Here is a 23019-nt window from a genome sequence, read left to right as displayed (position 1 = left end):
CACAAATACACTTGGACCAACACAAACACATTTGGACTGCCACAAATATATTTGGACCACCACAAAAACATTTGGACCACCACAAATATATTTGGACCACCACAAATACATTTGGACCACCACAAACACACTTGGACCAACACAAAAACATTTGGACCACCCGAAATACATTTGGACCACCACAAACACACTTGGACCAACACAAATATATTTGGACCACCACAAAAACATTTGGACCACCACAAATACATTTGGACCACCACAAACACACTTGGACCAACACAAAAACATTTGGACCACCACAAATAAATGTAGACCACCACAAAAACCATTTGGACCACCACAAATACATGTGGACCATTTGGACCACCATAGATACATTTGGACCACCACAAACACATTTGGACCACCACAAATATATCTGGACCACCACGAAAACATTTGGACCACCACAAATACACTTGGACCACCACAAACACACTTGGACCAACACAAATATATCTGGACCACCACAAACACACCTGGACCAACACAAAAACATTTGGACCACCACAAATAAATTTGGACCACCACAAAAACATTTGAACCACCACAAATGCATTTAGGGCACCACAAAAAAAAAGTCCCATTTGGACCACCACAAATACATGTGGACCATTTGGACCACCACAGATAAATTTGGACCACCACAAAAACATTTGGACCACCACAAATGCATTTGGACCACCACAAACACACTTGGACCAACACAAATACATTTGGACCACCACAATAACATTTGGCCCACCACAAATACATTTGGAAACACCACAAACACACTTGGACCAACACAAAAACCATTTGGACCACCACAAAGAAATTTGGACCACCACAAAAACCATTTGGACCACCACAAATACATGTGGACCATTTGGACCACCACAGATACATTTGGACCACCACAAAAACATTTGGACTACCACAAATACATTTGGACCACCACAAACACACTTGGACCAACACAAATACATTTGGACCACCACAATAACATTTGGCCCACCACAAATACATTTGGACCACCACAAACACACTTGGACCAACACAAAAACCATTTGGACCACCACAAATAAATTTGGACCACCACAAAAACCATTTGGACCACCACAAATATATTTGGACCACCACAAAAAAAACATTTGGACCACCACAAATATATTGGGACCACCACAAACACACTTGGACCACCACAAATACACTTGGACCAACACAAAAAACATTTAGACCACCACAAAAAAAATTTGGACCACCCCAAAAAAAAAACATTTGGACCACCACAAATACATGTGGACCATTCGGACCACCACAGATACATTTGGACTACCACAAATACATGTGGACCATTCGGACCACCACAGATACATTTGGACCACCACAAATACATGTGGACCATTCGCACCACCACAGATCCATTTGGACCACCACAAATACATGTGGACCATTCGGACCACCACAGATACATTTGGACCACCACAAATACATGTGGACCAATTAGACCACCACAAATACATGTGGACCATTTGGACCACCACAAATACATGTGGACCATTCGCACCACCACAGATACATTTGGACCACCACAAATACATGTGGACCAATTAGACCACCACAAATACATGTGGACCATTTGGACCACCACAAATACATGTGGACCATTCGCACCACCACAGATACATTTGGACCACCACAAACACTTTCAGCCTGGTCTATGAACACATTATAATGGGACTGTGTGTGAACAGCACAGAATGTCAAGTGTTGCCAACTTAGCCGTGAGTATTCGGACCCTTCCAGTCTCTTTCCAAAAACACGACCAAGGACAAAACCAAGGACAAGTCCTGTTGGACACGTCCAGAGACTCCAACATGAAAGCTCGTCTCAACGAGCAGCGGGTCCCGCTCGGCCCCTCCCCCTCCCTACAAAAGACCCAACCAAGCAGCAACAGAAGAAAGTTCCCTCGTCTTTCCCAGCAAACTTGTTTTGATTCCTGGGTTATTTTGTTCACATGCGTCATGGCCAATTATGCAAATGAGACGATGAAGTCATTCGGCCCCACCCCCTTCAGACTACAGTCCTGTGTGAAAGGCTGCCCTAAAATGAGTCAGGTCGTGCACACATGGAAGTCATCACTCCTGGTTCACTTCCAGATGGCTTTTAATTGCTGTCGTTTTCTCCGCACTTCCTGTTTCTTCTTCTTTATGAACGTACATAAGTTGGACGCTAATGTTAGCATGCTAACGTTTCATGCCAGCTGTTCAGCTCATTTTCTTTGTTTACACCTAAAAATGTGTGCATTTTATTACTTGGTTTTATCTTAGAAGTTCGCTAACTTGTCCTATGTCATCATGCTAATGTTAGCATGCTAACGTTACATGCTAGCTTTTTACCAAACGTTGTATGTTTAATCCTAGCGAAGTCATGGATTTCGATACTTGGCGTAATCTTGGAAGTATGCTAACGTCGCTCACATTAGCATGGTAGCATTAGCATGCTAACATTTAATGTCAGCCGTTCGGCTAATTTTGTATGTTTACACCTAAGTAAAAGTACTAAAAGTAAATTTTATTACTTGGCCCTATCTCAGAAGCTCCCTAATTTGTCCTATGTCATTATGCTAATGTTAGCACGCTAACATTTTATGCTGGATTTGTAGCTAATGTTATATGTTTAAACCTAAAAAAATCATGCATTTTGATGCATGGGCGCCATCTTGGAAGTATGATAACTTCTGTTATTGCTCATCTTAGTATGCTAACGTTTTATGCTAGCTTTTTAGCTAATTTTGTATGTTTAAACCTAAAAATAGTGCATTTTATTACTTGGCACTATCTTAGATGTTCGCTAACTTGTCCTATGTCGGCATGCTAATCTTAGCATGCTAACGTTTTATGCTAGCTTTATAGCTAATTTTGTGTGTTTATACCTAAAAATCATGAATTTTGATGCATGGGCGCCATCTTGGAAGTATGACAACGTCTGTTATACTAGCATGCTAATTTGGGCATGCTAAGGTTTTATGTTTTATCAGCTAATTTTGTATGTTTAAACCTAAAAAAATCTGGGATTTTTTATACTTGGCACCATCTTGGAAGTATGATAACTTCTGTTATTGCTAATCTTAGTATGCTAACGTTTTATGCTAGATTTTTAGCTAATTTTGTATGTTTACGCCTAAAAATAGTGCATTTTATTACTTGGCACAATCTTAGCTGTTCGCTAACTTGTCCTATGTCATCATGCTAATCTTAGCATGCTAACGTTTTATGCTAGCTTTGTAGCTCATTTTGTGTGTTTGAACCTAAAAATCATGACTTTTGATGCATGGGCGCCATCTTAAAAGTATGATAACTTCTGTTATTGCTAATCTTAGTATGCTAAAGTTTTTTATGCTAGCTTTTTTAGCTAATTTTGTGTGTTTATTCCTAAAAATAGTGCATTTTATTACTTGGCACTATCTTAGCTGTTTGCTAACTTGTCCTATGTCATCATGCTAATCTTAGCATGCTAACATTTTATGCTAGTTTTATAGCTAATTTTATGTGTTCAAACCTAAAAATCATGAATTTTGATGCATGGGCGCCATCTTGGAAGTATGATAACTTCTGTTATTGCTAATCTTAGTATGCTAACGTTTTATGCTAGCTTTTTAGCTAATTTTGTATGTTTACACCTAAAAATATTGCATTTTATTACTTGGCGCTATCTTAGATGTTCGCTAACTTGTCCTATGTCGTCATGCTAATCTTAGCATGTTAACGTTTTATGCTAGCTTTGTAGCTAATATTGTGTGTTCAAACCTAAAAATCATGGATTTTGATGCATGGGCGCCATCTTGGAAGTATGATAACTTCTGTTATTGCTAATCTTAGTATGCTAACGTTTTATGCTAGCTTTTTAGCAAATTTTGTATGTTCACACCTAAAAATATTGCATTTTATTACTTGGCGCTATCTTAGATGTTCGCTAACTTGTCCTATGTCATCATGCTAATCTTAGCATGCTAACATTTTATGCTAGTTTTATAGCTAATTTTATGTGTTCAAACCTAAAAATCATGAATTTTATTACTTGGCGCTATCTTAGATGTTCGCTAACTTGTCCTATGTCGTCATGCTAATCTTAGCATGCTAACATTTTATGCTAGCTTTCTAGCTAATTTTGTGTGTTTAAACCTAAAAATAGTGCATTTTATTACTTGGCACTATCTTAGATGTTCGTTAACTTGTCCTACGTCATCATGCTAATCTTAGCATGCTAACATTTTATGCTAGCTTTTTAGCTAATTGTGTATGTTTACACCTAAAAAATAGTGCATTTTTTTACTTGGCGCTATCTTAGATGTTTGCTAACTTGTCCTATGTCGTCATGCTAATCTTAGCATGCTAATGTTTTATGCTAGCTTTCTAGCTAATTTTGTGTGTTTAAACCTAAAAATAGTGCATTTTATTACTTGGCGCTATCTTAGATGTTCGCTAACTTGTCCTATGTCGTCATGCTAATCTTAGCATGCTAACATTTTATGCTAGCTTTCTAGCTAATTTTGTGTGTTTAAACCTAAAAATAGTGCATTTTATTACTTGGCACTCTCTTAGATGTTCGTTAACTTGTCCTATGTCATCATGCTAATATTAGCATGCTAACATTTTATGCTAGCTTTTTAGCTAATTGTGCATGTTTACACCTAAAAAATAGTGCATTTTATTACTTGGCGCTATCTTAGCTGTTCGCTAACTTGTCCTATGTCATCATGCTAATCTTAGCATGCTAACGTTTTATGCTAGCTTTCTAGCTAATTTTGTGTGTTTAACCCTATAAATCATGAATTTTGATGCATAGGCGCCATCTTGGAAGTATGATAACATCTGTTATATTAGTATGATAATATGGGCATGCTAATGTTTTATGCTAGCTTTTAAGCTAATATTGTATGTTTAAACCTAAAAAATCATGGATTTTGGATACTTGGCGCCATCTTAGAATCATGCCGGCTTTGATCGGCCTGAGGTTCGAGGCACAGATCAAAATGTCTAGTTTTTCCATTATACGAGTACTTTAAATCCGGTTAAAAGGATCAGACCGGTGGCTAAAACGTAAACGTGGTGTCAAGACTTTTACGGAAACTTCCAGCAGACCACCAATCGCCACAGTCATTTTTCAAGGAGCATCCTTCATGGAGGAAGACAAGTGGAGGATGACTCTCCACCAGCTTCTCCACAGGGGGACGTGGGGGGGGGGCTCCCCTTGTTCTCTGCTGAGAGAAGGAGGGACCCCCGCGCCCCCTCCAAGCCCCTTAAGGCCCCCCAGGGTCCCCCCTGTCATCAATTACAGCAGCCAATGAGGAGGCTGCTGGCAAAGGGCCAGACGGACACCAGCAAAAAAGCTCTCATCGCTCAGACGGGACACAAACCAGGATTAAAAAAGAAGGGTCTGGGGGGGTCTGGAGTGAGGAAGGGGCCACAAATGTGGGACAACATGAAGACGAGGCGGAAGAAAGAAAAGGAAAAGTTCCAGGAAGGAAGAAATGGACGTGTGAACATTCGTCTTATCCCTGAAAAGATTCCTTTTCTTCTAGGGATAAAAAGGACAACATTTGAAGGATCACACCCTCCGTGCCAGCAGGGGGCGCCGTGGTGACCTCTGACCCTGACTGCCTTGTTAGCGTGTTGGAAGAACTCAATTAGCCACGTTAGCATCTTTAGCGTGCACTTTCATCACTCTCATCGTCATGGTAACCAGGAGTGTACCAGGTCTTGTATTTTGTCTAAATAAAAGGTTTGAATTATTAAGAAGATGTATAATTACTACTACTAGTACACCACTACTAAATACTATAGTACTAGTACTGTACTACTCATTACCAGTAGCTACTAATTACAATAGTACTAGTACACCACTACTAATTTTTAGTACTAGTAGTACTGGTACAATGCTACTAATTACTATAGTACTAGTACACCACTGCTAATTACTAGTACTAGTAGTACTGGTACAATGCTACTAATTACTATAGTACTAGTACAATCTTACTCATTTCTAGTAGCTACTAATAACTATAGTACTAGTACACCACTACTAATTACTAGTACTCGTACTACTGGTACAATGCTACTAATTACTATAGTACTAGTACAATCTTACTCATTTCTAGTAGCTACTAATAACTATAGTACTAGTACACCACTACTAATTACTAGTACTCGTACTACTGGTACAATGCTACTAATTATTATAGTACTGGTACAATCTTACTCATTTCTAGTAGCTACTAATAACTATAGTACTAGTACATCACTACTAATTACTAGTACTAGTAGTACTGGTGCACTGCTACTAATTACTATAGTAATAGTACACCACTACTAATTACTAGTACTAGTAGTACTGGTACACTGCTACTAATTATTATGTTACTAATACAATACAACTTGTTACTAGTACCTACTAATTACAATAGTACTAGTACACCACTGCTAATTACTAGTACTCGTACTACTGGTACAATGCTACTAATTACTATAGTACCAGTACAATCTTACTCATTTCTAGTAGCTACTAATATAGTACTAGTACATCACTACTAAATACTAGTACTAGTAGTCCTGGTACACTGCTACTAATTACTATAGTACCAGTACAATCTTACTCATTTCTAGTAGCTACTAATATAGTACTAGTACATCACTACTAAATACTAGTACTAGTAGTCCTGGTACACTGCTACTAATTATTATATTACTAGTACAATACAACTTGTTACTAGTACCTACTAATTACAATAGTACTAGTACACCACTACTAATTACTAGTACTAGTAGTACTGGTACACTGCTACTAATTACTATAGTACTAGTACACCACTACTAATTACTAGTACCAGAAGTACTGGTACACTGCCACTAATTACTATAATACTGGTATAATCTTACTCATTACTAGTAGCTACTAATTATCATAGTACTAGTACACCACTTCTAATTACTAGTACTAGTAGTACTGGTACACTGCTACTAATTACTATAGTAATAGTACACCACTACTAATTATTAGTACTAGTAGTACTGGTACAATGCTACTAATTACTATAGTACTAGTACAATACTACTCATTACTAGTAGCTACTAATTACTATAATACTAGTACAATCTTACTCATTACTAGTAGCTACTAATTACTATAGTATTAGTACACCACTACTAATTGCTAGTACTAGTAGTACTGGTACACTGCTACTAATTATTAAAGTACTAGTACACCACTACTAATTACTAGTACTAGTAGTACTGGTACACTGCTACTAATTAATATAGTACTAGTACAATCTTACTCATTACTAGTAGGTACTATTTACAAAAGTACTAGTACACCACTACCAAGTACTAGTAGTACTCGCACACTGCTACTAACTACTATAGTAATAGTACACTGTTACTAATTACCATTACTAGTAGTACTGGTACACTGCTACTAATTACTATAGTAATAGTACACCGCTACTAATTACTAGTATTAGTAGTACTGGTACACTGCTACTAATTACTATAGTAATAGTACGATACTAGTCATTACCAGTAGTAGTAGTACTGGTACACTGCTACTAATTACTATAGTAATAGTACACCGCTACTAATTACTAGTACTAGTAGTACTGGTACACTGCTACTAATTACTATAGTAATAGTACGATACTAGTCATTACCAGTAGTAGTAGAACTGGTACACTGCTACTAATTACTATAGTAATAGTACACCGCTACTAATTACTAGAACTAGTAGTACTGGTACACTGCTACTAATTACTATAGTAATAGTACGATACTAGTCATTACCAGTAGTAGTAGTACTGGTACACTGCTACTAATTACTATAGTAATAGTACACCGCTACTAATTACTAGTACTAGTAGTACTGGTACACTGCTACTAATTACTATAGTAATAGTACGATACTAGTCATTACCAGTAGTAGTAGTACTGGTACACTGCTACTAATTACTATAGTAATAGTACACCGCTACTAATTACTAGTACTAGTAGTACTGGTACACTGCTACTAATTACTATAGTAATAGTACGATACTAGTCATTACCAGTAGTAGTAGTACTGGTACACTGCTACTAATTACTATAGTAATAGTACACCGCTACTAATTACTAGAACTAGTAGTACTGGTACACTGCTACTAATTACTATAGTAATAGTACGATACTAGTCATTACCAGTAGTAGTAGTACTGGTACACTGCTACTAATTACTATAGTAATATTACACCGCTACTAATTACTAGTACTAGTAGTACTGGTACACTGCTACGAATTACTATATAGTACACCACTACTAATTACTTGTACCAGAAGTACTGGTACACTACTACTAATCATTATAGTACTAGTACAATCTTACTCAATTCTAGTAGCTACTAACTACTATAGTACTAGTACACACTACTAATTACTAGTACTATTAGTACTGGTACACTGCTACTAATTACCATAGTACTAGTACACCACTACTAATTACAAGTACCAGAAGTACTGGTACACTGCTACTAAATAATATAGTAATAGTACACCACTACTCATTACTAGTACTAGTAGTACTGGTACACTGCTACTAATTACTATAGTACTAGTACAATACTACTCATTACTAGTAGCTACTAATTACTATATTACTAGTACACCACTACTATTTACTAGTACTAGTAGTACTGGCACACTGTTACTAATTACTATAGTACTAGTACATCACTATTAATGACTAGTACTAGTACTACTGGTACACTGCTACTAATTATTATAGTACTGGTACAATCTTACTCATTACTAGTAGCTACTAATTACTATAGTACAAGCACACCACTACTAATTACTAGTACTAGTAGTACTGGTACACCGCTACTAATTACTATAGTACTACTACACCACTACTAATTACTAGTAACAGAAGTACTGGTACACTGCTACTAATTACTAGTACTAGTACACCTCTGCTATTTACTGTATAGTTAGCATGTAGCTAACCTAGCGTGATGTTAAAATGTAAAGGTAGCATGTAGCTCACATAGCTATGTTCATGTTGCTAACCTAACATGGTAATAAAATATATTGTTAGCATGAAGCTAATATAGTTATGCTAGTGTTGGAAACCTAGCATGATGTTAAAATGTAATGTTAGCATGTAGCGCACATTGCTATGCTAATACTCGCCAACCTAGCATGATAGTAAAATGCAATGTTAGCATGAAGCTAATATAGCTATGCTAGTGTTGCCAACCAAATATGATGTAAAAATGTAATGTTAGCATGTAGCGCACATAGCTATGCTAATGTCGCCAACCTAGCATGTTAGTAAAATGCAATGTTAGCATGAAGCTAATATAATTATGCTAGTGTTGCTAACCTAACATGGTGTAAAAATATATTGTCAGCATTTAGCTCATATGGCTATGCTAGTGTTGCTAACCTAGCATGATGTAAAAATGTATTGTCAGCATTTAGCTCATATGGCTATGCTTGTGTTGCTAACCTAGCATGGTGATAAAATGTCATGTTAACATGAAGCTAACATAGCTATGCCAGTGTTGCTAACCTAGCATGATGTTAAAATGTCATGTTAACATGAAGCTAACATAGCTATGCTAGTGTTGCTAACCTAGCATGATGTTAAAATGTCATGTTAACATGAAGCTAACATAGCTACGCTAGTGTTGTTAACCTAGCATGATGATGTTAAAATGTCATGTTAGCATGTAGCTTTGATGGCTATGCTAGTGTTGCTAACCTAGCATGGTGATAAAACGTCATGTTAACATGTAGCTCACATGGCTATGCTAGTGTTGTTAACCTAGCATGATGTTAAAATGTCATGTTAGCATATAGCTCTGATGGCTATGCTAGTGCTGCTAACCTAGCATGGTGATAAAACGTCATGTTAACATGTAGCTCACATGGCTATGCTAACCTAGCATGGTGATAAAACGTCATGTTAACATGTAGCTCACATGGCTATGCTAGTGTTGTTAACCTAGCATGATGTTAAAATGTCATGTTAGCATGTAGCTCGCATAGCTATGCTAGTGTTGTTAACATTTGTTTCCTGCTGTCCAACTCCTTATTGTGACATTGTACATGACATCTATTACATTGGACAAGTGCACACTTAGTGTATACTGTGTGTCTGAAGTACACATTAGCACCTCTTGGGGACAAATGATGTATTCATTGATTAATAGACAACAAAAGATAATGTTTGGTGTATTATCCAGCTGTAGTAGATTGGTGCAAGGTGCTTGACAGCCATATGTGTCCAGCCTCCATCTTTGAGGCATCATCTGAACTTAAACATCTTTGAGGTATCTCTTTGAGGCCAGATGGAACATTCTACTGCTCCTCCTTCTTCCGTGCCAGCCTGCCACCTCCTCCGTGCCCCAAAGCTTCACTGGACGTGAAAGAGGAGGAGGAGGAGATCTTTCTGCGGGTAGCGAAGCCTCCAGCACATCCAAACTGGCTCGCCAACAAAAGGCTTCACATCTCCAGAATAAAAAAAACAAAACCAAAAAAAAAAAAAAAAAGCCTCTTTGCCAAATTCTCTCCCTCTTTTTTTTCCTTCTTAAAAAAAGGAGAGCCAGCCAAGCACATCTGACAACGTCTGAGGAGCACACACACACCTTCTGATCCCTATTCACCCCTTCTGCAGTCTGCAGGGGGCGCTAGTCAACATTAGTGATTTTATACGAGCACAACCTTTACCAAGACAATCCTATTAATATTTGTCAAATGCAGAACATATATATATATATATATATATATATATATATATATATATATATATATATATATATATATATATATATATATATATATATATATATATATATATATATATATATATATATATATATGTGTGTGTGTATATACATATAATCAATATTTATTCATACATATACTGTATATTCATATCGATATACTCTATGTTTATTAACACACAAAGTCGGCCATTGTCTCGTCGCGCTTAGAAATTGGTGCTTAATTGACAGTTGTTTATGTTGGATATATTTCAGATTTTGACGCATATTCTAGTTTTTGTTTGCCGCGCGTTAAGCATGTTGAAGCTTGAAAATGTGTAAATTGATTATGAATGTTAATGATACAGTAGTGTTGGCCACTAGGTGACTGAAGACCAAGGGCTGTTCAGTATCGTGGCCTCTGATTGGCTCAGCCTCAGCCAGCATCCAGTCATGTCTTTACCCGTGTAAAGGTGAAATGTCCACCTATTGTAATAATATTACTAGATGGTGTACATGATAAAGTGTCCACCTATTGTAATAAAATCATTAGATGGTGTACCTAATAAAGTGTCCACCTATTTTATTAATATTATTAAATGGTGTACCTAATAAAGTGTCCACCTATTGCAATAATATTATTAGATGGTGTACCTAATAAAGTGTCCACTTATTGTATTAATATTATTAGATGGTGTACCTAATGAAGTGTCACCCTATTGTAATAATATTATTAGATGGTGTACCTAATAAAGTGTCCACCTATTGCAATAATATTATTAGATGGTGTACCTAATAAAGTGTCCACCTATTTTATTAATATTATTAAATGGTGTACCTAATAAAGTGTCACCCTATTGTAATAATATTATTAGATGGTGTACCTAATCAAGTGTCCACCCATTGTAATAAAATCATTAGATGGTGTACCTAATAAAGTGTCCACCTATTTTATTAATATTATTAGATGGTGTACCTCATAAAGTGTCCACTTATTGTATAAATATAATTAGATGGTGTACCTAATAAAGTGTCCACTTATTATATTAATAATATTAGATGGTGTACCTAATAAAGTGTCCACCCATTGTAATAAAATCATTAGATGGTGTACCTAATAAAGTGTCCACCTATTGTACTAAAATCATTAGATGGTGTACCTAATAAAGTGTCCACCAATTGTAATAATATCATTAGAAGGTGTACCTAATAAAGTGTCCACCTATTGTAATACAATCATTAGATGGTGTACCTAATAAAGTGTCCACTTATTGTACTAAAATCATTAGATGGTGTACCGAATAAAGTGTCCACCTATTGTATTAATATTATTACATGGTGTACCTAATAAAGTGTCCACTTTTTGTATTGACATCATCAGATGGTGTACCTAATAAAGTGTCCACCTATTGTAATAAAATCATTAGACGGTGAACCTAATAAAGTGTCCACCTAATGTATTAATATCATTAGATGGTGTACCTAATAAAGTGTCCACCTATTTTATTAATATTATTAGATGGTGTACCTAATAAAGTGTCCACCTATTGTAATAAAATCATTAGACGGTGAACCTAATAAAGTGTCCACCTATTGTATTAATATCATTAGATGGTGTACCTAATAAAGTGTCCACCTATTTTATTAATATTATTAGATGGTGTACCTAATAAAGTGTCCACTTATTGTATTAATATCATTAGATGGTGTACTTAATAAAGTGTCCACTTATTGTATTAATAATATTAGATGGTGTACCTAATAAAGTGTCCACCTAGTTTATTAATATTATTAGATGGTGTACCTAATAAAGTGTCCACTTATTGTATTAATATCATTAGATGGTGTACCTAATAAAGTGTCCACTTATTATATTAATAATATTAGATGGTGTACCTAATAAAGTGTCCACCTATTTTATTAATATTATTAGATGGTGTACCTAATAAAGTGTCCACTTATTGTATTCATATTTTTAGAAGGTGTGCCTAATGAAGTGTCCACTTATTGTATTAATATTACTAGATGGTGTGTCCACCTAATGTATAATATCATTAGATGGTGTGCCTAATAAAGTGACCACTTATTGTGATATCACTAGATGGTGTACCTAATAAAGTGACCACTTATTGTGATATCACTACATGAAGTACCTAATAAAGTGTCCCATTATTGTAATATCATTAAATTGTGTACCTAATAAAGTGTCCACTTATTGTAATATCTTTAGATGGTGTACCTAATAAAGTGTCCATCTATTGTGATATAATTAGATTGTGTACCTAATAAAGTGACCACTTAATGTAATATCATTAGATGGTGTACCTAATAAAGTGTCCATCTATTGTGATATAATTAGATTGTGTACCTAATAAAGTGACCACTTAATGTAATATCATTAGATGGTGTACCTAATAAAGTGTCCATCTATTGTGATATAATTAGATTGTGTACCTAATAAAGTGACCACTTAATGTAATATCATTAGATGGTGTACCTAATAAAGTGTCCATCAATTGAGATATCATTAGATGGTGTACCTAATAAAGTGACCACTTAATGTAATATCATTAGATGGTGTACTTAATAAAGTGTCCACTTATTGAATTGATATCATTGGAGGGTGTACCTAATAAAGTGACCACTTATTATATTAATCTCATTTGATGGTGTACCTAATAAAGTGACCACTTATTGTAATATCACTAGATGAAGTACCTAATAAAGTGTCCTATTATTGTAATATCATTAAATTGTGTACCTAATAAAGTGTCCACTTATTGTAATATCTTTAGATGGTGTACCTAATAAAGTGTCCCATTATTGTAATATCATTAAATTGTGTACCTAATAAAGTGTCCACTTATTGTAATATCTTTAGATGGTGTACCTAATAAAGTGTCCATCAATTGTAATAATATCATTAGAAGGTGTACCTAATAAAGTGTCCACCTATTGTAATACAATCATTAGATGGTGTACCTAATAAAGTGTCCACCAATTGTAATAATATCATTAGAAGGTGTACCTAATAAAGTGTCCACCTATTGTAATACAATCATTAGATGGTGTACCTAATAAAGTGTCCACTTATTGTACTAAAATCATTAGATGGTGTACCGAATAAAGTGTCCACCTATTGTATTAATATTATTACATGGTGTACCTAATAAAGTGTCCACTTTTTGTATTGACATCATCAGATGGTGTACCTAATAAAGTGTCCACCTATTGTAATAAAATCATTAGACGGTGAACCTAATAAAGTGTCCACCTAATGTATTAATATCATTAGATGGTGTACCTAATCAAGTGTCCACCTATTTTATTAATATTATTAGATGGTGTACCTAATAAAGTGTCCACCTATTGTAATAAAATCATTAGACGGTGAACCTAATAAAGTGTCCACCTATTGTATTAATATCATTAGATGGTGTACCTAATAAAGTGTCCACCTATTTTATTAATATTATTAGATGGTGTACCTAATAAAGTGTCCACTTATTGTATTAATATCATTAGATGGTGTACCTAATAAAGTGTCCACTTATTGTATTAATAATATTAGATGGTGTACCTAATAAAGTGTCCACCTATTTTATTTATATTATTAGATGGTGTACCTAATGAAGTGTCCACTTATTGTATTAATATCATTAGATGGTGTACCTAATAAAGTGTCCACTTATTATATTAATAATATTAGACAGTGTACCTAAAAAAGTGTCCACCTATTTTATTAATATTATTAGATGGTGTACCTAATAAAGTGTCCACTTATTGTATTCATATTTTTAGAAGGTGTACCTAATGAAGTGTCCACTTATTGTATTAAGATTACTAGATGGTGTGTCCACCTAATGTATAATATCATTAGATGGTGTGCCTAATAAAGCGACCACTTATTGTAATATCACTAGATGGTGTACCTAATAAAGTGACCACTTATTGTATTCATATTTTTAGAAGGTGTACCTAATGAAGTGTCCACTTATCGTATTAATATTACTAGATGGTGTGTCCACCTAATGTATAATATAATTAGATGGTGTACCTAATAAAGTGTCCACTTATTGTATTCATATTTTTAGAAGGTGTACCTAATGAAGTGTCCACTTATTGTATTAATATTACTAGATGGTGTGTCCACCTAATGTATAATATAATTAGATGGTGTGCTTAATAAAGCGACCACTTATTGTAATATCACTAGACGGTGTACCTAATAAAGTGACCACTTATTGTAATATCACTACATGAAGTACCTAATAAAGTGTCCACTTATTGTAATATCTTTAGATGGTGTACCTAATAAAGTGTCCATCTATTGTGATATAATTAGATTGTGTACCTAATAAAGTGACCACTTAATGTAATATCATTAGATGGTGTACCTAATAAAGTGTCCATCTATTGTGATATAATTAGATTGTGTACCTAATAAAGTGACCACTTAATGTAATATCATTAGATGGTGTACCTAATAAAGTGTCCATCTATTGTGATATAATTAGATTGTGTACCTAATAAAGTGACCACTTAATGTAATATCATTAGATGGTGTACCTAATAAAGTGTCCATCTATTGTGATATAATTAGATTGTGTACCTAATAAAGTGACCACTTAATGTAATATCATTAGATGGTGTACCTAATAAAGTGTCCATCAATTGAGATATCATTAGATGGTGTACCTAATAAAGTGACCACTTAATGTAATATCATTAGATGGTGTACTTAATAAAGTGTCCACTTATTGAATTGATATCATTGGAGGGTGTACCTAATAAAGTGACCACTTATTGTATTAATCTCATTTGATGGTGTACCTAATAAAGTGACCACTTATTGTAATATCACTAGATGAAGTACCTAATAAAGTGTCCCATTATTGTAATATCATTAAATTGTGTACCTAATAAAGTGTCCACTTATTGTAATATCTTTAGATGGTGTACCTAATAAAGTGTCCATCTATTGTGATATAATTAGATGGTGTACCTAATAAAGTGACCACTTAATGTAATATCATTAGATGGTGTACCTAATAAAGTGTCCATCATTTGAGATATCATTAGATGGTGTACCTAATAAAGTGACCACTTAATGTAATATCATTAGATGGTGTACCTAATAAAATGACCATTGTCCCTCCAAGCATGAACTCCTCTGTAGAACAATTTAGAAGTGGACCAGAACCACTTAGACTTAGACTTAGACAAACTTTAACGATCCACAAGAGAAATTGTTCCACACATGTAGCTCAGTTACAAAGGATGGAAAGGATAAGGATGGAAAGGATAATGCACACAAGGGCACAAAAAGAGGGCGAAAACAAAAGGTATAAAGTAGTTTAAAAATGTACCATAGTATGAAGTAGACTAAAAATGTACCATAGTATAAAGTAGACTAAAAATGTACCATAGTATAAAGTAGACTAAAAATGTACCATAGTATAAAGTAGACTAAAAATGTACCATAGTATAAAGTAGACTAAAAATGTACCATAGTGTAAAGTAGACTAAAAATGTACCATAGTATAAAGTAGACTAAAAATGTACCATAGTATAAAGTAGAATAAAAATGTACCATAGTATAAAGTAGACTAAAAATGTACCATAGTATAAAGTAGACTAAAAATGTACCATAGTATAAAGTAGACTAAAAATGTACCATAGTATAAAGTAGACTAAAAATGTACCATAGTATAAAGTAGACTAAAAATGTACCATAGTGTAAAGTAGACTAAAAATGTACCATAGTATAAAGTAGACTAAAAATGTACCATAGTATAAAGTAGACTAAAAATGTACCATAGTATAAAGTAGACTAAAAATGTACCATAGTATAAAGTAGACTAAAAATGTACCATAGTATAAAGTAGACTAAAAATGTACCATAGTAAAGGGGAACTGCACTTTTTTTGGAATGTAGCTGTCACAATCATTATAAGAGACAAGAACACACATGTCTTTTTTATTTTTAGGATTTTAAAGATGATTAAAAACAATGTTTGCAAGACACAGCTAATGAGAGTCATCATTGTAGCCTTCAAAGTCTCTGAAACAACTTTAAAACCCTCCATCAAAGTTTTATATACACAGTGACTGCAAGTATATATACAACGTAGTAACAGACACCTTCATAACAATATGTAATATGTACAATATACACACTGCAAGTATATATACAACGTAGTAACAGACACCTTCATAACAATATGTAATATGTACAATATACACACTGCAAGTATATATATAATGTAGTAACAGACACCTTCATAACAATATGTAATATGTACAATATACACACTGCAAGTATATATATAATATAGTTACAAACACCTTCATAATAATATGTAATATGTACAATATACACACTGCAAGTATATATATAACGTAGTAACAGACATCTTCATAACAATATGTAATGTTTTATAGACACACTGCAAGTATATATATATAATGTAGTAACAGACACCTTCATACCAATATGTACAATAAACACACTGCAAGTATATATATATAATGTAGTAACAGACACCTTGATAACAATATGTAATATGTTTTATATACAAACTGCAAGTATATATATAATGTAGAAATAGACACCTTCATACCAATATGTACAATATACACACTGCAAGTATATACAAATATAAAATGTAGTAATAGACACCTTCATGACAATATGTAATATGTACAATATCCACTCTGCAAGTATATATATAATGTGGTAACAGACACCTTCATAACAATATGTAATATGTACAATATACACACTGCAAGTATATATATATAATGTAGTGACAGACACCTTCATACCAATATGTACAATATACACAATGCAAGTATATACTACATTATACTGTATGTATGTACTTGCAGTGTGTATATTGTACATATTACATATTGTTATGAAGGTGTCTGTTACTACATTATATATATACTGGCAGTGTGTATATTGTACATATTGGTATGAAGGTGTCTGTTACTACATTATATATATACTGTATATACTTGCAGTGTGTATATAAAACATATTACATATTGTTATGAAGGTGTCTGTTACTGCAATACATATATACTTGCAGTGTGTATATTGTACATATATGTTGTTATGAAGGTGCCTGTAACTACATTATATATATACTGGCAGTGTGTATATAGTACATATTGGTATGAAGGTGTCTGTTACTACATTATGTAGTAACAGACACCTTCATAACAATATGTAATATGTTTTATATAAGTGTATATATATATAATGTAGTAACAGACACCTTCATAACAATATGTAATATGTACAATATACACACTGCAAGTACATACATATAATGTAGTAACAGACATCTTCATAACAATATGTAATATTTACAACCTGACTTCTGACAACAAATGTGTGTTTCTACTTCCGTAAACAAACGCGAGTGTGTTCTAATCATGGCAGACTTGGTAACAACTAACTAAGACGACTATTTTTGGACAAATGAGGATTCACAACCTTATCTTTTTGAAGCTGAATATACTGAGGATGACCTGCTGCTTATAGAAGCGAGCACGAAGGAAGAGTGAGACGTTGGAGCAGACAGAAGCCGGGAGAGGGGGATGAAAGCAATTTTGACTCTCTAAATATGGAACTTGGAGCCAAAGACATAAATGGAGTACATACCCAAATAAACCGGGAAAAACATCATAAACAACATAAAAAAAAGTGCAGTTCCCTTTAAAAGTAGCACAATCATTTAGAAGTGGACCAGAACCTTCAAGTGTAGCATAGTGACTAGAAGTGGAGCATAACCTCTTCAAAGAAGACTAGAATCAGTTAGAGGCGGAGCAGAACATTTAAGGAGAACCAGGACCAGAAGCACTTGGAAGCGTCTTAGAACCAGAACCAGGACCAGAAACACTTGGAAGCGTATCAGAACCAGAACTAGGATCAGAAGCACTTGAAAGCGTAAAAGAACCAGAACTAAGACTAAAAGCACTTGGAAGCGTATCAGAACCAGCACTAGGACCAGAAGCACTTGGAAGCGTATCAAAACCAGAACCAGAAGCACTTGGAAGCATTTCAGAACCAGAACTAGGATCAGAAGCACTTGGAAGCGTGTCAGAACCAGAACTAGGACTGGAAGCACTTGGTAGCGTATCAGAACCAGAACTAGGGCCAGAAGCACTTAAAAGCGTAACAGAACCAGAACTAGGACCAGGAGCACTTGGAAGCATATCAGAACCAGAACTAGGACCAGAAGCACTTGGAAGCGTATCTGAACCAGAACTAGGATAAGAAGCACTTGGAAGCGCATCAGAACCAGAACTAGGACCAGGAGCACTTGGATGCGTGTCAGAACCAAAACTAAGACCAGGACAAGAACGAGGAGAACATGGAAGCGTATCAAAACCAGAACTAGGACTAGGAGCACTTGGAAGTGTATCAGAACCAGAACTACGATCAGAAGCACTTGGAAGGGTTTCAGAACCAGAACTAGGACCAGAAGCACTTGAAAGCGTAACAGAACCAGAACTAAGACTAAAAGCACTTGGAAGCGTATCAGAACCACAACTAGGAACAGGAGCACTTGGAAGCGAATCAGAACCAGAACTAGGACCAGGAGCACTTGGAAGAATATCAGAACCAGAACTAGGACCAGGAACACTTGAAAACATAAGAACCAGAACTAGGACCAGGAACACTTGAAAACATAATAACCAGAACTAGGACCAGGAGCACTTGGAAACATAAGAACCAGAACTAGGACCAGGAGCACTTGGAAGCATATCAGAACCAGAACTAGGACCAGGAACACTTGAAAACATAAGAACCAGAACTAGAACCAGGAGCACTTGGAAACATAAGAACCAGAACTAGGACCAGGAGCACTTGGAAACATAAGAACCAGAACTAGGACCAGGAGCACTTGGAAACATAAGAACCAGAACTAGGACCAGGAGCACTTGGAAACATAAGAACCAGAACTAGGACCAGGAGCACTTGGAAGCATATCAGAACCAGAACAAGGACCAGGAGCACTTGGAAACATAAGAACCAGAACTAGGACCAGGAGCACTTGGAAACATAAGAACCAGAACTAGGACCAGGAGCACTTGGAAACATAAGAACCAGAACTAGGACCAGGAGCACTTGGAAGCATATCAGAACCAGAACTAGGACCAGGAACACTTGAAAACATAAGAACCAGAACTAGGACCAGGAGCACTTGGAAACATAAGAACCAGAACTAGGACCAGGAGCACTTGGAAGCATATCAGAACCAGAACTAGGACCAGGAGCACTTGGAAACATAAGAACCAGAACTAGGACCAGGAGCACTTGGAAACATAAGAACCAGAACTAGGACCAGGAGCACTTGGAAACATAAGAACCAGAACTAGGACCAGGAGCACTTGGAAACATAAGAACCAGAACTAGGACCATGAGCACTTGGAAACATAAGAACCAGAACTAGGACCATGAGCACTTGGAAACATAAGAACCAGAACTAGGACCAGGAGCACTTGAAAGCATATCAGAACCAGGACCAGAACTAGCACCAGGAACACTTGGAAGCATATTAATACTAGGACCCTAACTAGGACCAGGAGCACTTGGAAGCATATCAGAACCAGGACCAGAACTAGGACCAGGAGCACTTGGAGGCATATCAGAACCAGGACCAGAACTAGGACCAGGAGCACTTGGAGGTGTATCAGCTGGACTCACCTCGGTCCACGATGAGGAGGCACAGCGTGGCCAGAAGCGGCCCGCAGGTCCCGCCGTGCATGCTCGTGAGCGGGAAGGGATTCGAACTCGGCCAAAACCGGAGCAGGTCCCGACGTGCGCGCGCTCAAACATCCATCGGAGTTGTGCTCGGCGGGGTTCGTGCACGCGTGGATCCTCGCGCGACCTCCTGCTCGTCTGGACCGAACCTCCGTCTCACTCGCGCACACTGACGCCGCCCACTCGCGCACGCACCTACACGCGCGCGCACGCGGCACACTCACGCGCAGGCGCGCACACACAACATACTTTCAGTTTTTTTCCCCAGAGATTACACGAACAACTCATTGTAATAGATTACATATTTAACTACTTTTAATAAGTCATCATTTTGAAAAAAGTAAAATTTTTATTTTTAGGTAATCATTTGGAAGTCATATTTTTATATAATTAATTATTTTAAATAAATAATAGTTTTGAAGTACGTATTATGTTTAAATAATAGAGAGTAAGTAATTTTAAGTAATTATTTTTAAATTATTCATCATTTTGAAGTAACAAATAATTTTAAATAAGTAATAATTATTTAGTAAGTATACTTTTCAAATAATTTTAAATAAGTAATCATTTTTTAAATAATAAATATTTTTAAATAAGCAAGTAAGTCATCATTTTTAAATAAGTAATCATTATTTTAAATAAGTAAGCAAATAATAGTATTATTTTTAAATATGGAAAGTAAGTAATTGTAAGTAGTTGTTTTTTAAATAATTAAGTGAAGTGAATTATATTTATATATTATATATACTTTTTAAATAATTAACCATTTTGAAGTAAAACAAATATTTTTAAATAAGTAAGTAATAATTATTTTGTAAGTAATACTTTTCAAATAAGTAATCATTTCGAAGTAAGTATTAGTAAATAGGAAAGTAAGTCATTTTTAAATAAGTAATCATTTTTGAAATAATAAATATTTTTGAATAAGCAGGTAAGTAATAATTTTGAAGTAAGTAATCATTTTTAAATAAGTAATACTCTTTGAAGAAATACATCTTTTTAAATAAGTAATACTTTTGAAGTACGTTATCATTTTGAAATAAGTAGTTATTTTTAAATACGTAATCATTTTGAAGTATTAAATATTTTTAAATGAGTAAGTAATATTTTTAAAATAAGTAATACTTTTTAAATACGTAATTATTTTTAAATAAGTACTCATTTTTGAAGTAATAAATGTTTTTAAATAAGCAAGTCATATTTTTTAAATAAGTAAACATTTTTAAATATGTAATTATTTAAAAATAAGTAATACCTTGTGAAGTAATGACAATTTTTAAATAAGTAACTAGTAATGTTTAAATAAGTAATCATTTTTAAATACGTAATTATCTTGATAAAGTTAATCATTTTTTAAGTAATAAATATTTTTAAATAAATAAGTAATCATTTTTGAATAAGCAAGTAATAATTTTTAAATAACTAACAATTTTTAAATATGTAATTATTTTTAAATAAGCAATACTTTTTGAAGTAATAAATATTTTGAAATAAGTAACAAATAATGTTTAAATAAGTAATCATTTTTAAATACTTAATTATTTTTTTTTAAATGTATCATTTTTGAATTAATAAATATTTTTAAATAATACTTTTTAAATATGTCATTATTTTTTAATAAGTAATACTTTTTGAAGTAATACATATTTTTAAATAAGTAAGTAATACTTTTAAAATAATTATTCATTTTTAAATATGTAATTATTTTTAAATAGGTCATCATTTTTGAAGTAATAAATATTTTTAAATAAGTAAGTAATAATGTTTAAATAAGTAATCATTTTTGAAGTAATAAATACTTTAAAATAAGTAAGTAATTTTTTAAAATAAGTTACAATTTTTAAATACGTAATTTATTGTAAATAAGTAATAATTTTGAAATAATAAATATTTTAAAAAGGTAGGTAATAATTTTGATTTTACATCAAAAAGTCACCGTTTTGAAGTAGGAAATTACTTTTTAAATAAGTAACTATTATAAATAAGTAATCATTTTGAAATAGAAACATTTTAAAAGTAAATACTATTTTTTTAAAAGTAGGGTTGTTGTTTTTTTTTAAAGTAATTAATATTTTAATAATTTTGAAGTAAGTACACATTACGAGGTAAGAACAGTAATAAATGTGATATAAGTACAGTAAGTTAGTAATCATTTTGAAGCAAGTAATCACTGTAAAGATGTAATTATTTTTAAATAACTAATAATAATAAATAATAAGTACAATTTTAAAATAAATAAGTAAGTAATAGTTTTGAAGGAATTTTTTTTTTTTAAATAAGTGAGTAATAATTATAAAGGTTTTTGTTTTTAAATAAGTACGTAAGTGATCATTTTGAAGTAAGTAATACTTTTAAATAAGTAATAATTTCAGTAAATAATATTTATTAAATAAGTAAGTAATAATTTGGAAGTAAGTAA

At 33.9% G+C, this 23019-nt stretch overlaps 1 protein-coding gene across 5 annotated transcripts in view; it reads right to left on the bottom strand.

Moving 5' to 3' along the window:
• Positions 1-20718, bottom strand: part of LOC133646964 (receptor-type tyrosine-protein phosphatase zeta-like) — a 131094-nt gene extending 110376 nt beyond the window's left edge. For 2 of the 5 annotated variants that reach the window (XM_062042941.1, XM_062042942.1), the window contains exon 1: positions 20544-20718. In XM_062042941.1, the coding sequence (XP_061898925.1) occupies positions 20544-20604 (61 nt within the window). In that variant the 5' untranslated portion in view covers positions 20605-20718. The remainder of the gene's footprint in view (positions 1-20543) is intronic. The other 3 variants (XM_062042940.1, XM_062042944.1, XM_062042945.1) reach the window with 3 other exon arrangements.
• Positions 20719-23019: the final 2301 nt, after the last annotated feature.

This window comes from Entelurus aequoreus, linkage group LG03 (genome assembly GCF_033978785.1).
Source record: "Entelurus aequoreus isolate RoL-2023_Sb linkage group LG03, RoL_Eaeq_v1.1, whole genome shotgun sequence".
NCBI classification, from domain to species: Eukaryota; Metazoa; Chordata; class Actinopteri; order Syngnathiformes; family Syngnathidae; genus Entelurus; species Entelurus aequoreus.
This window is presented reverse-complemented; position numbering and strand designations above follow the sequence as displayed.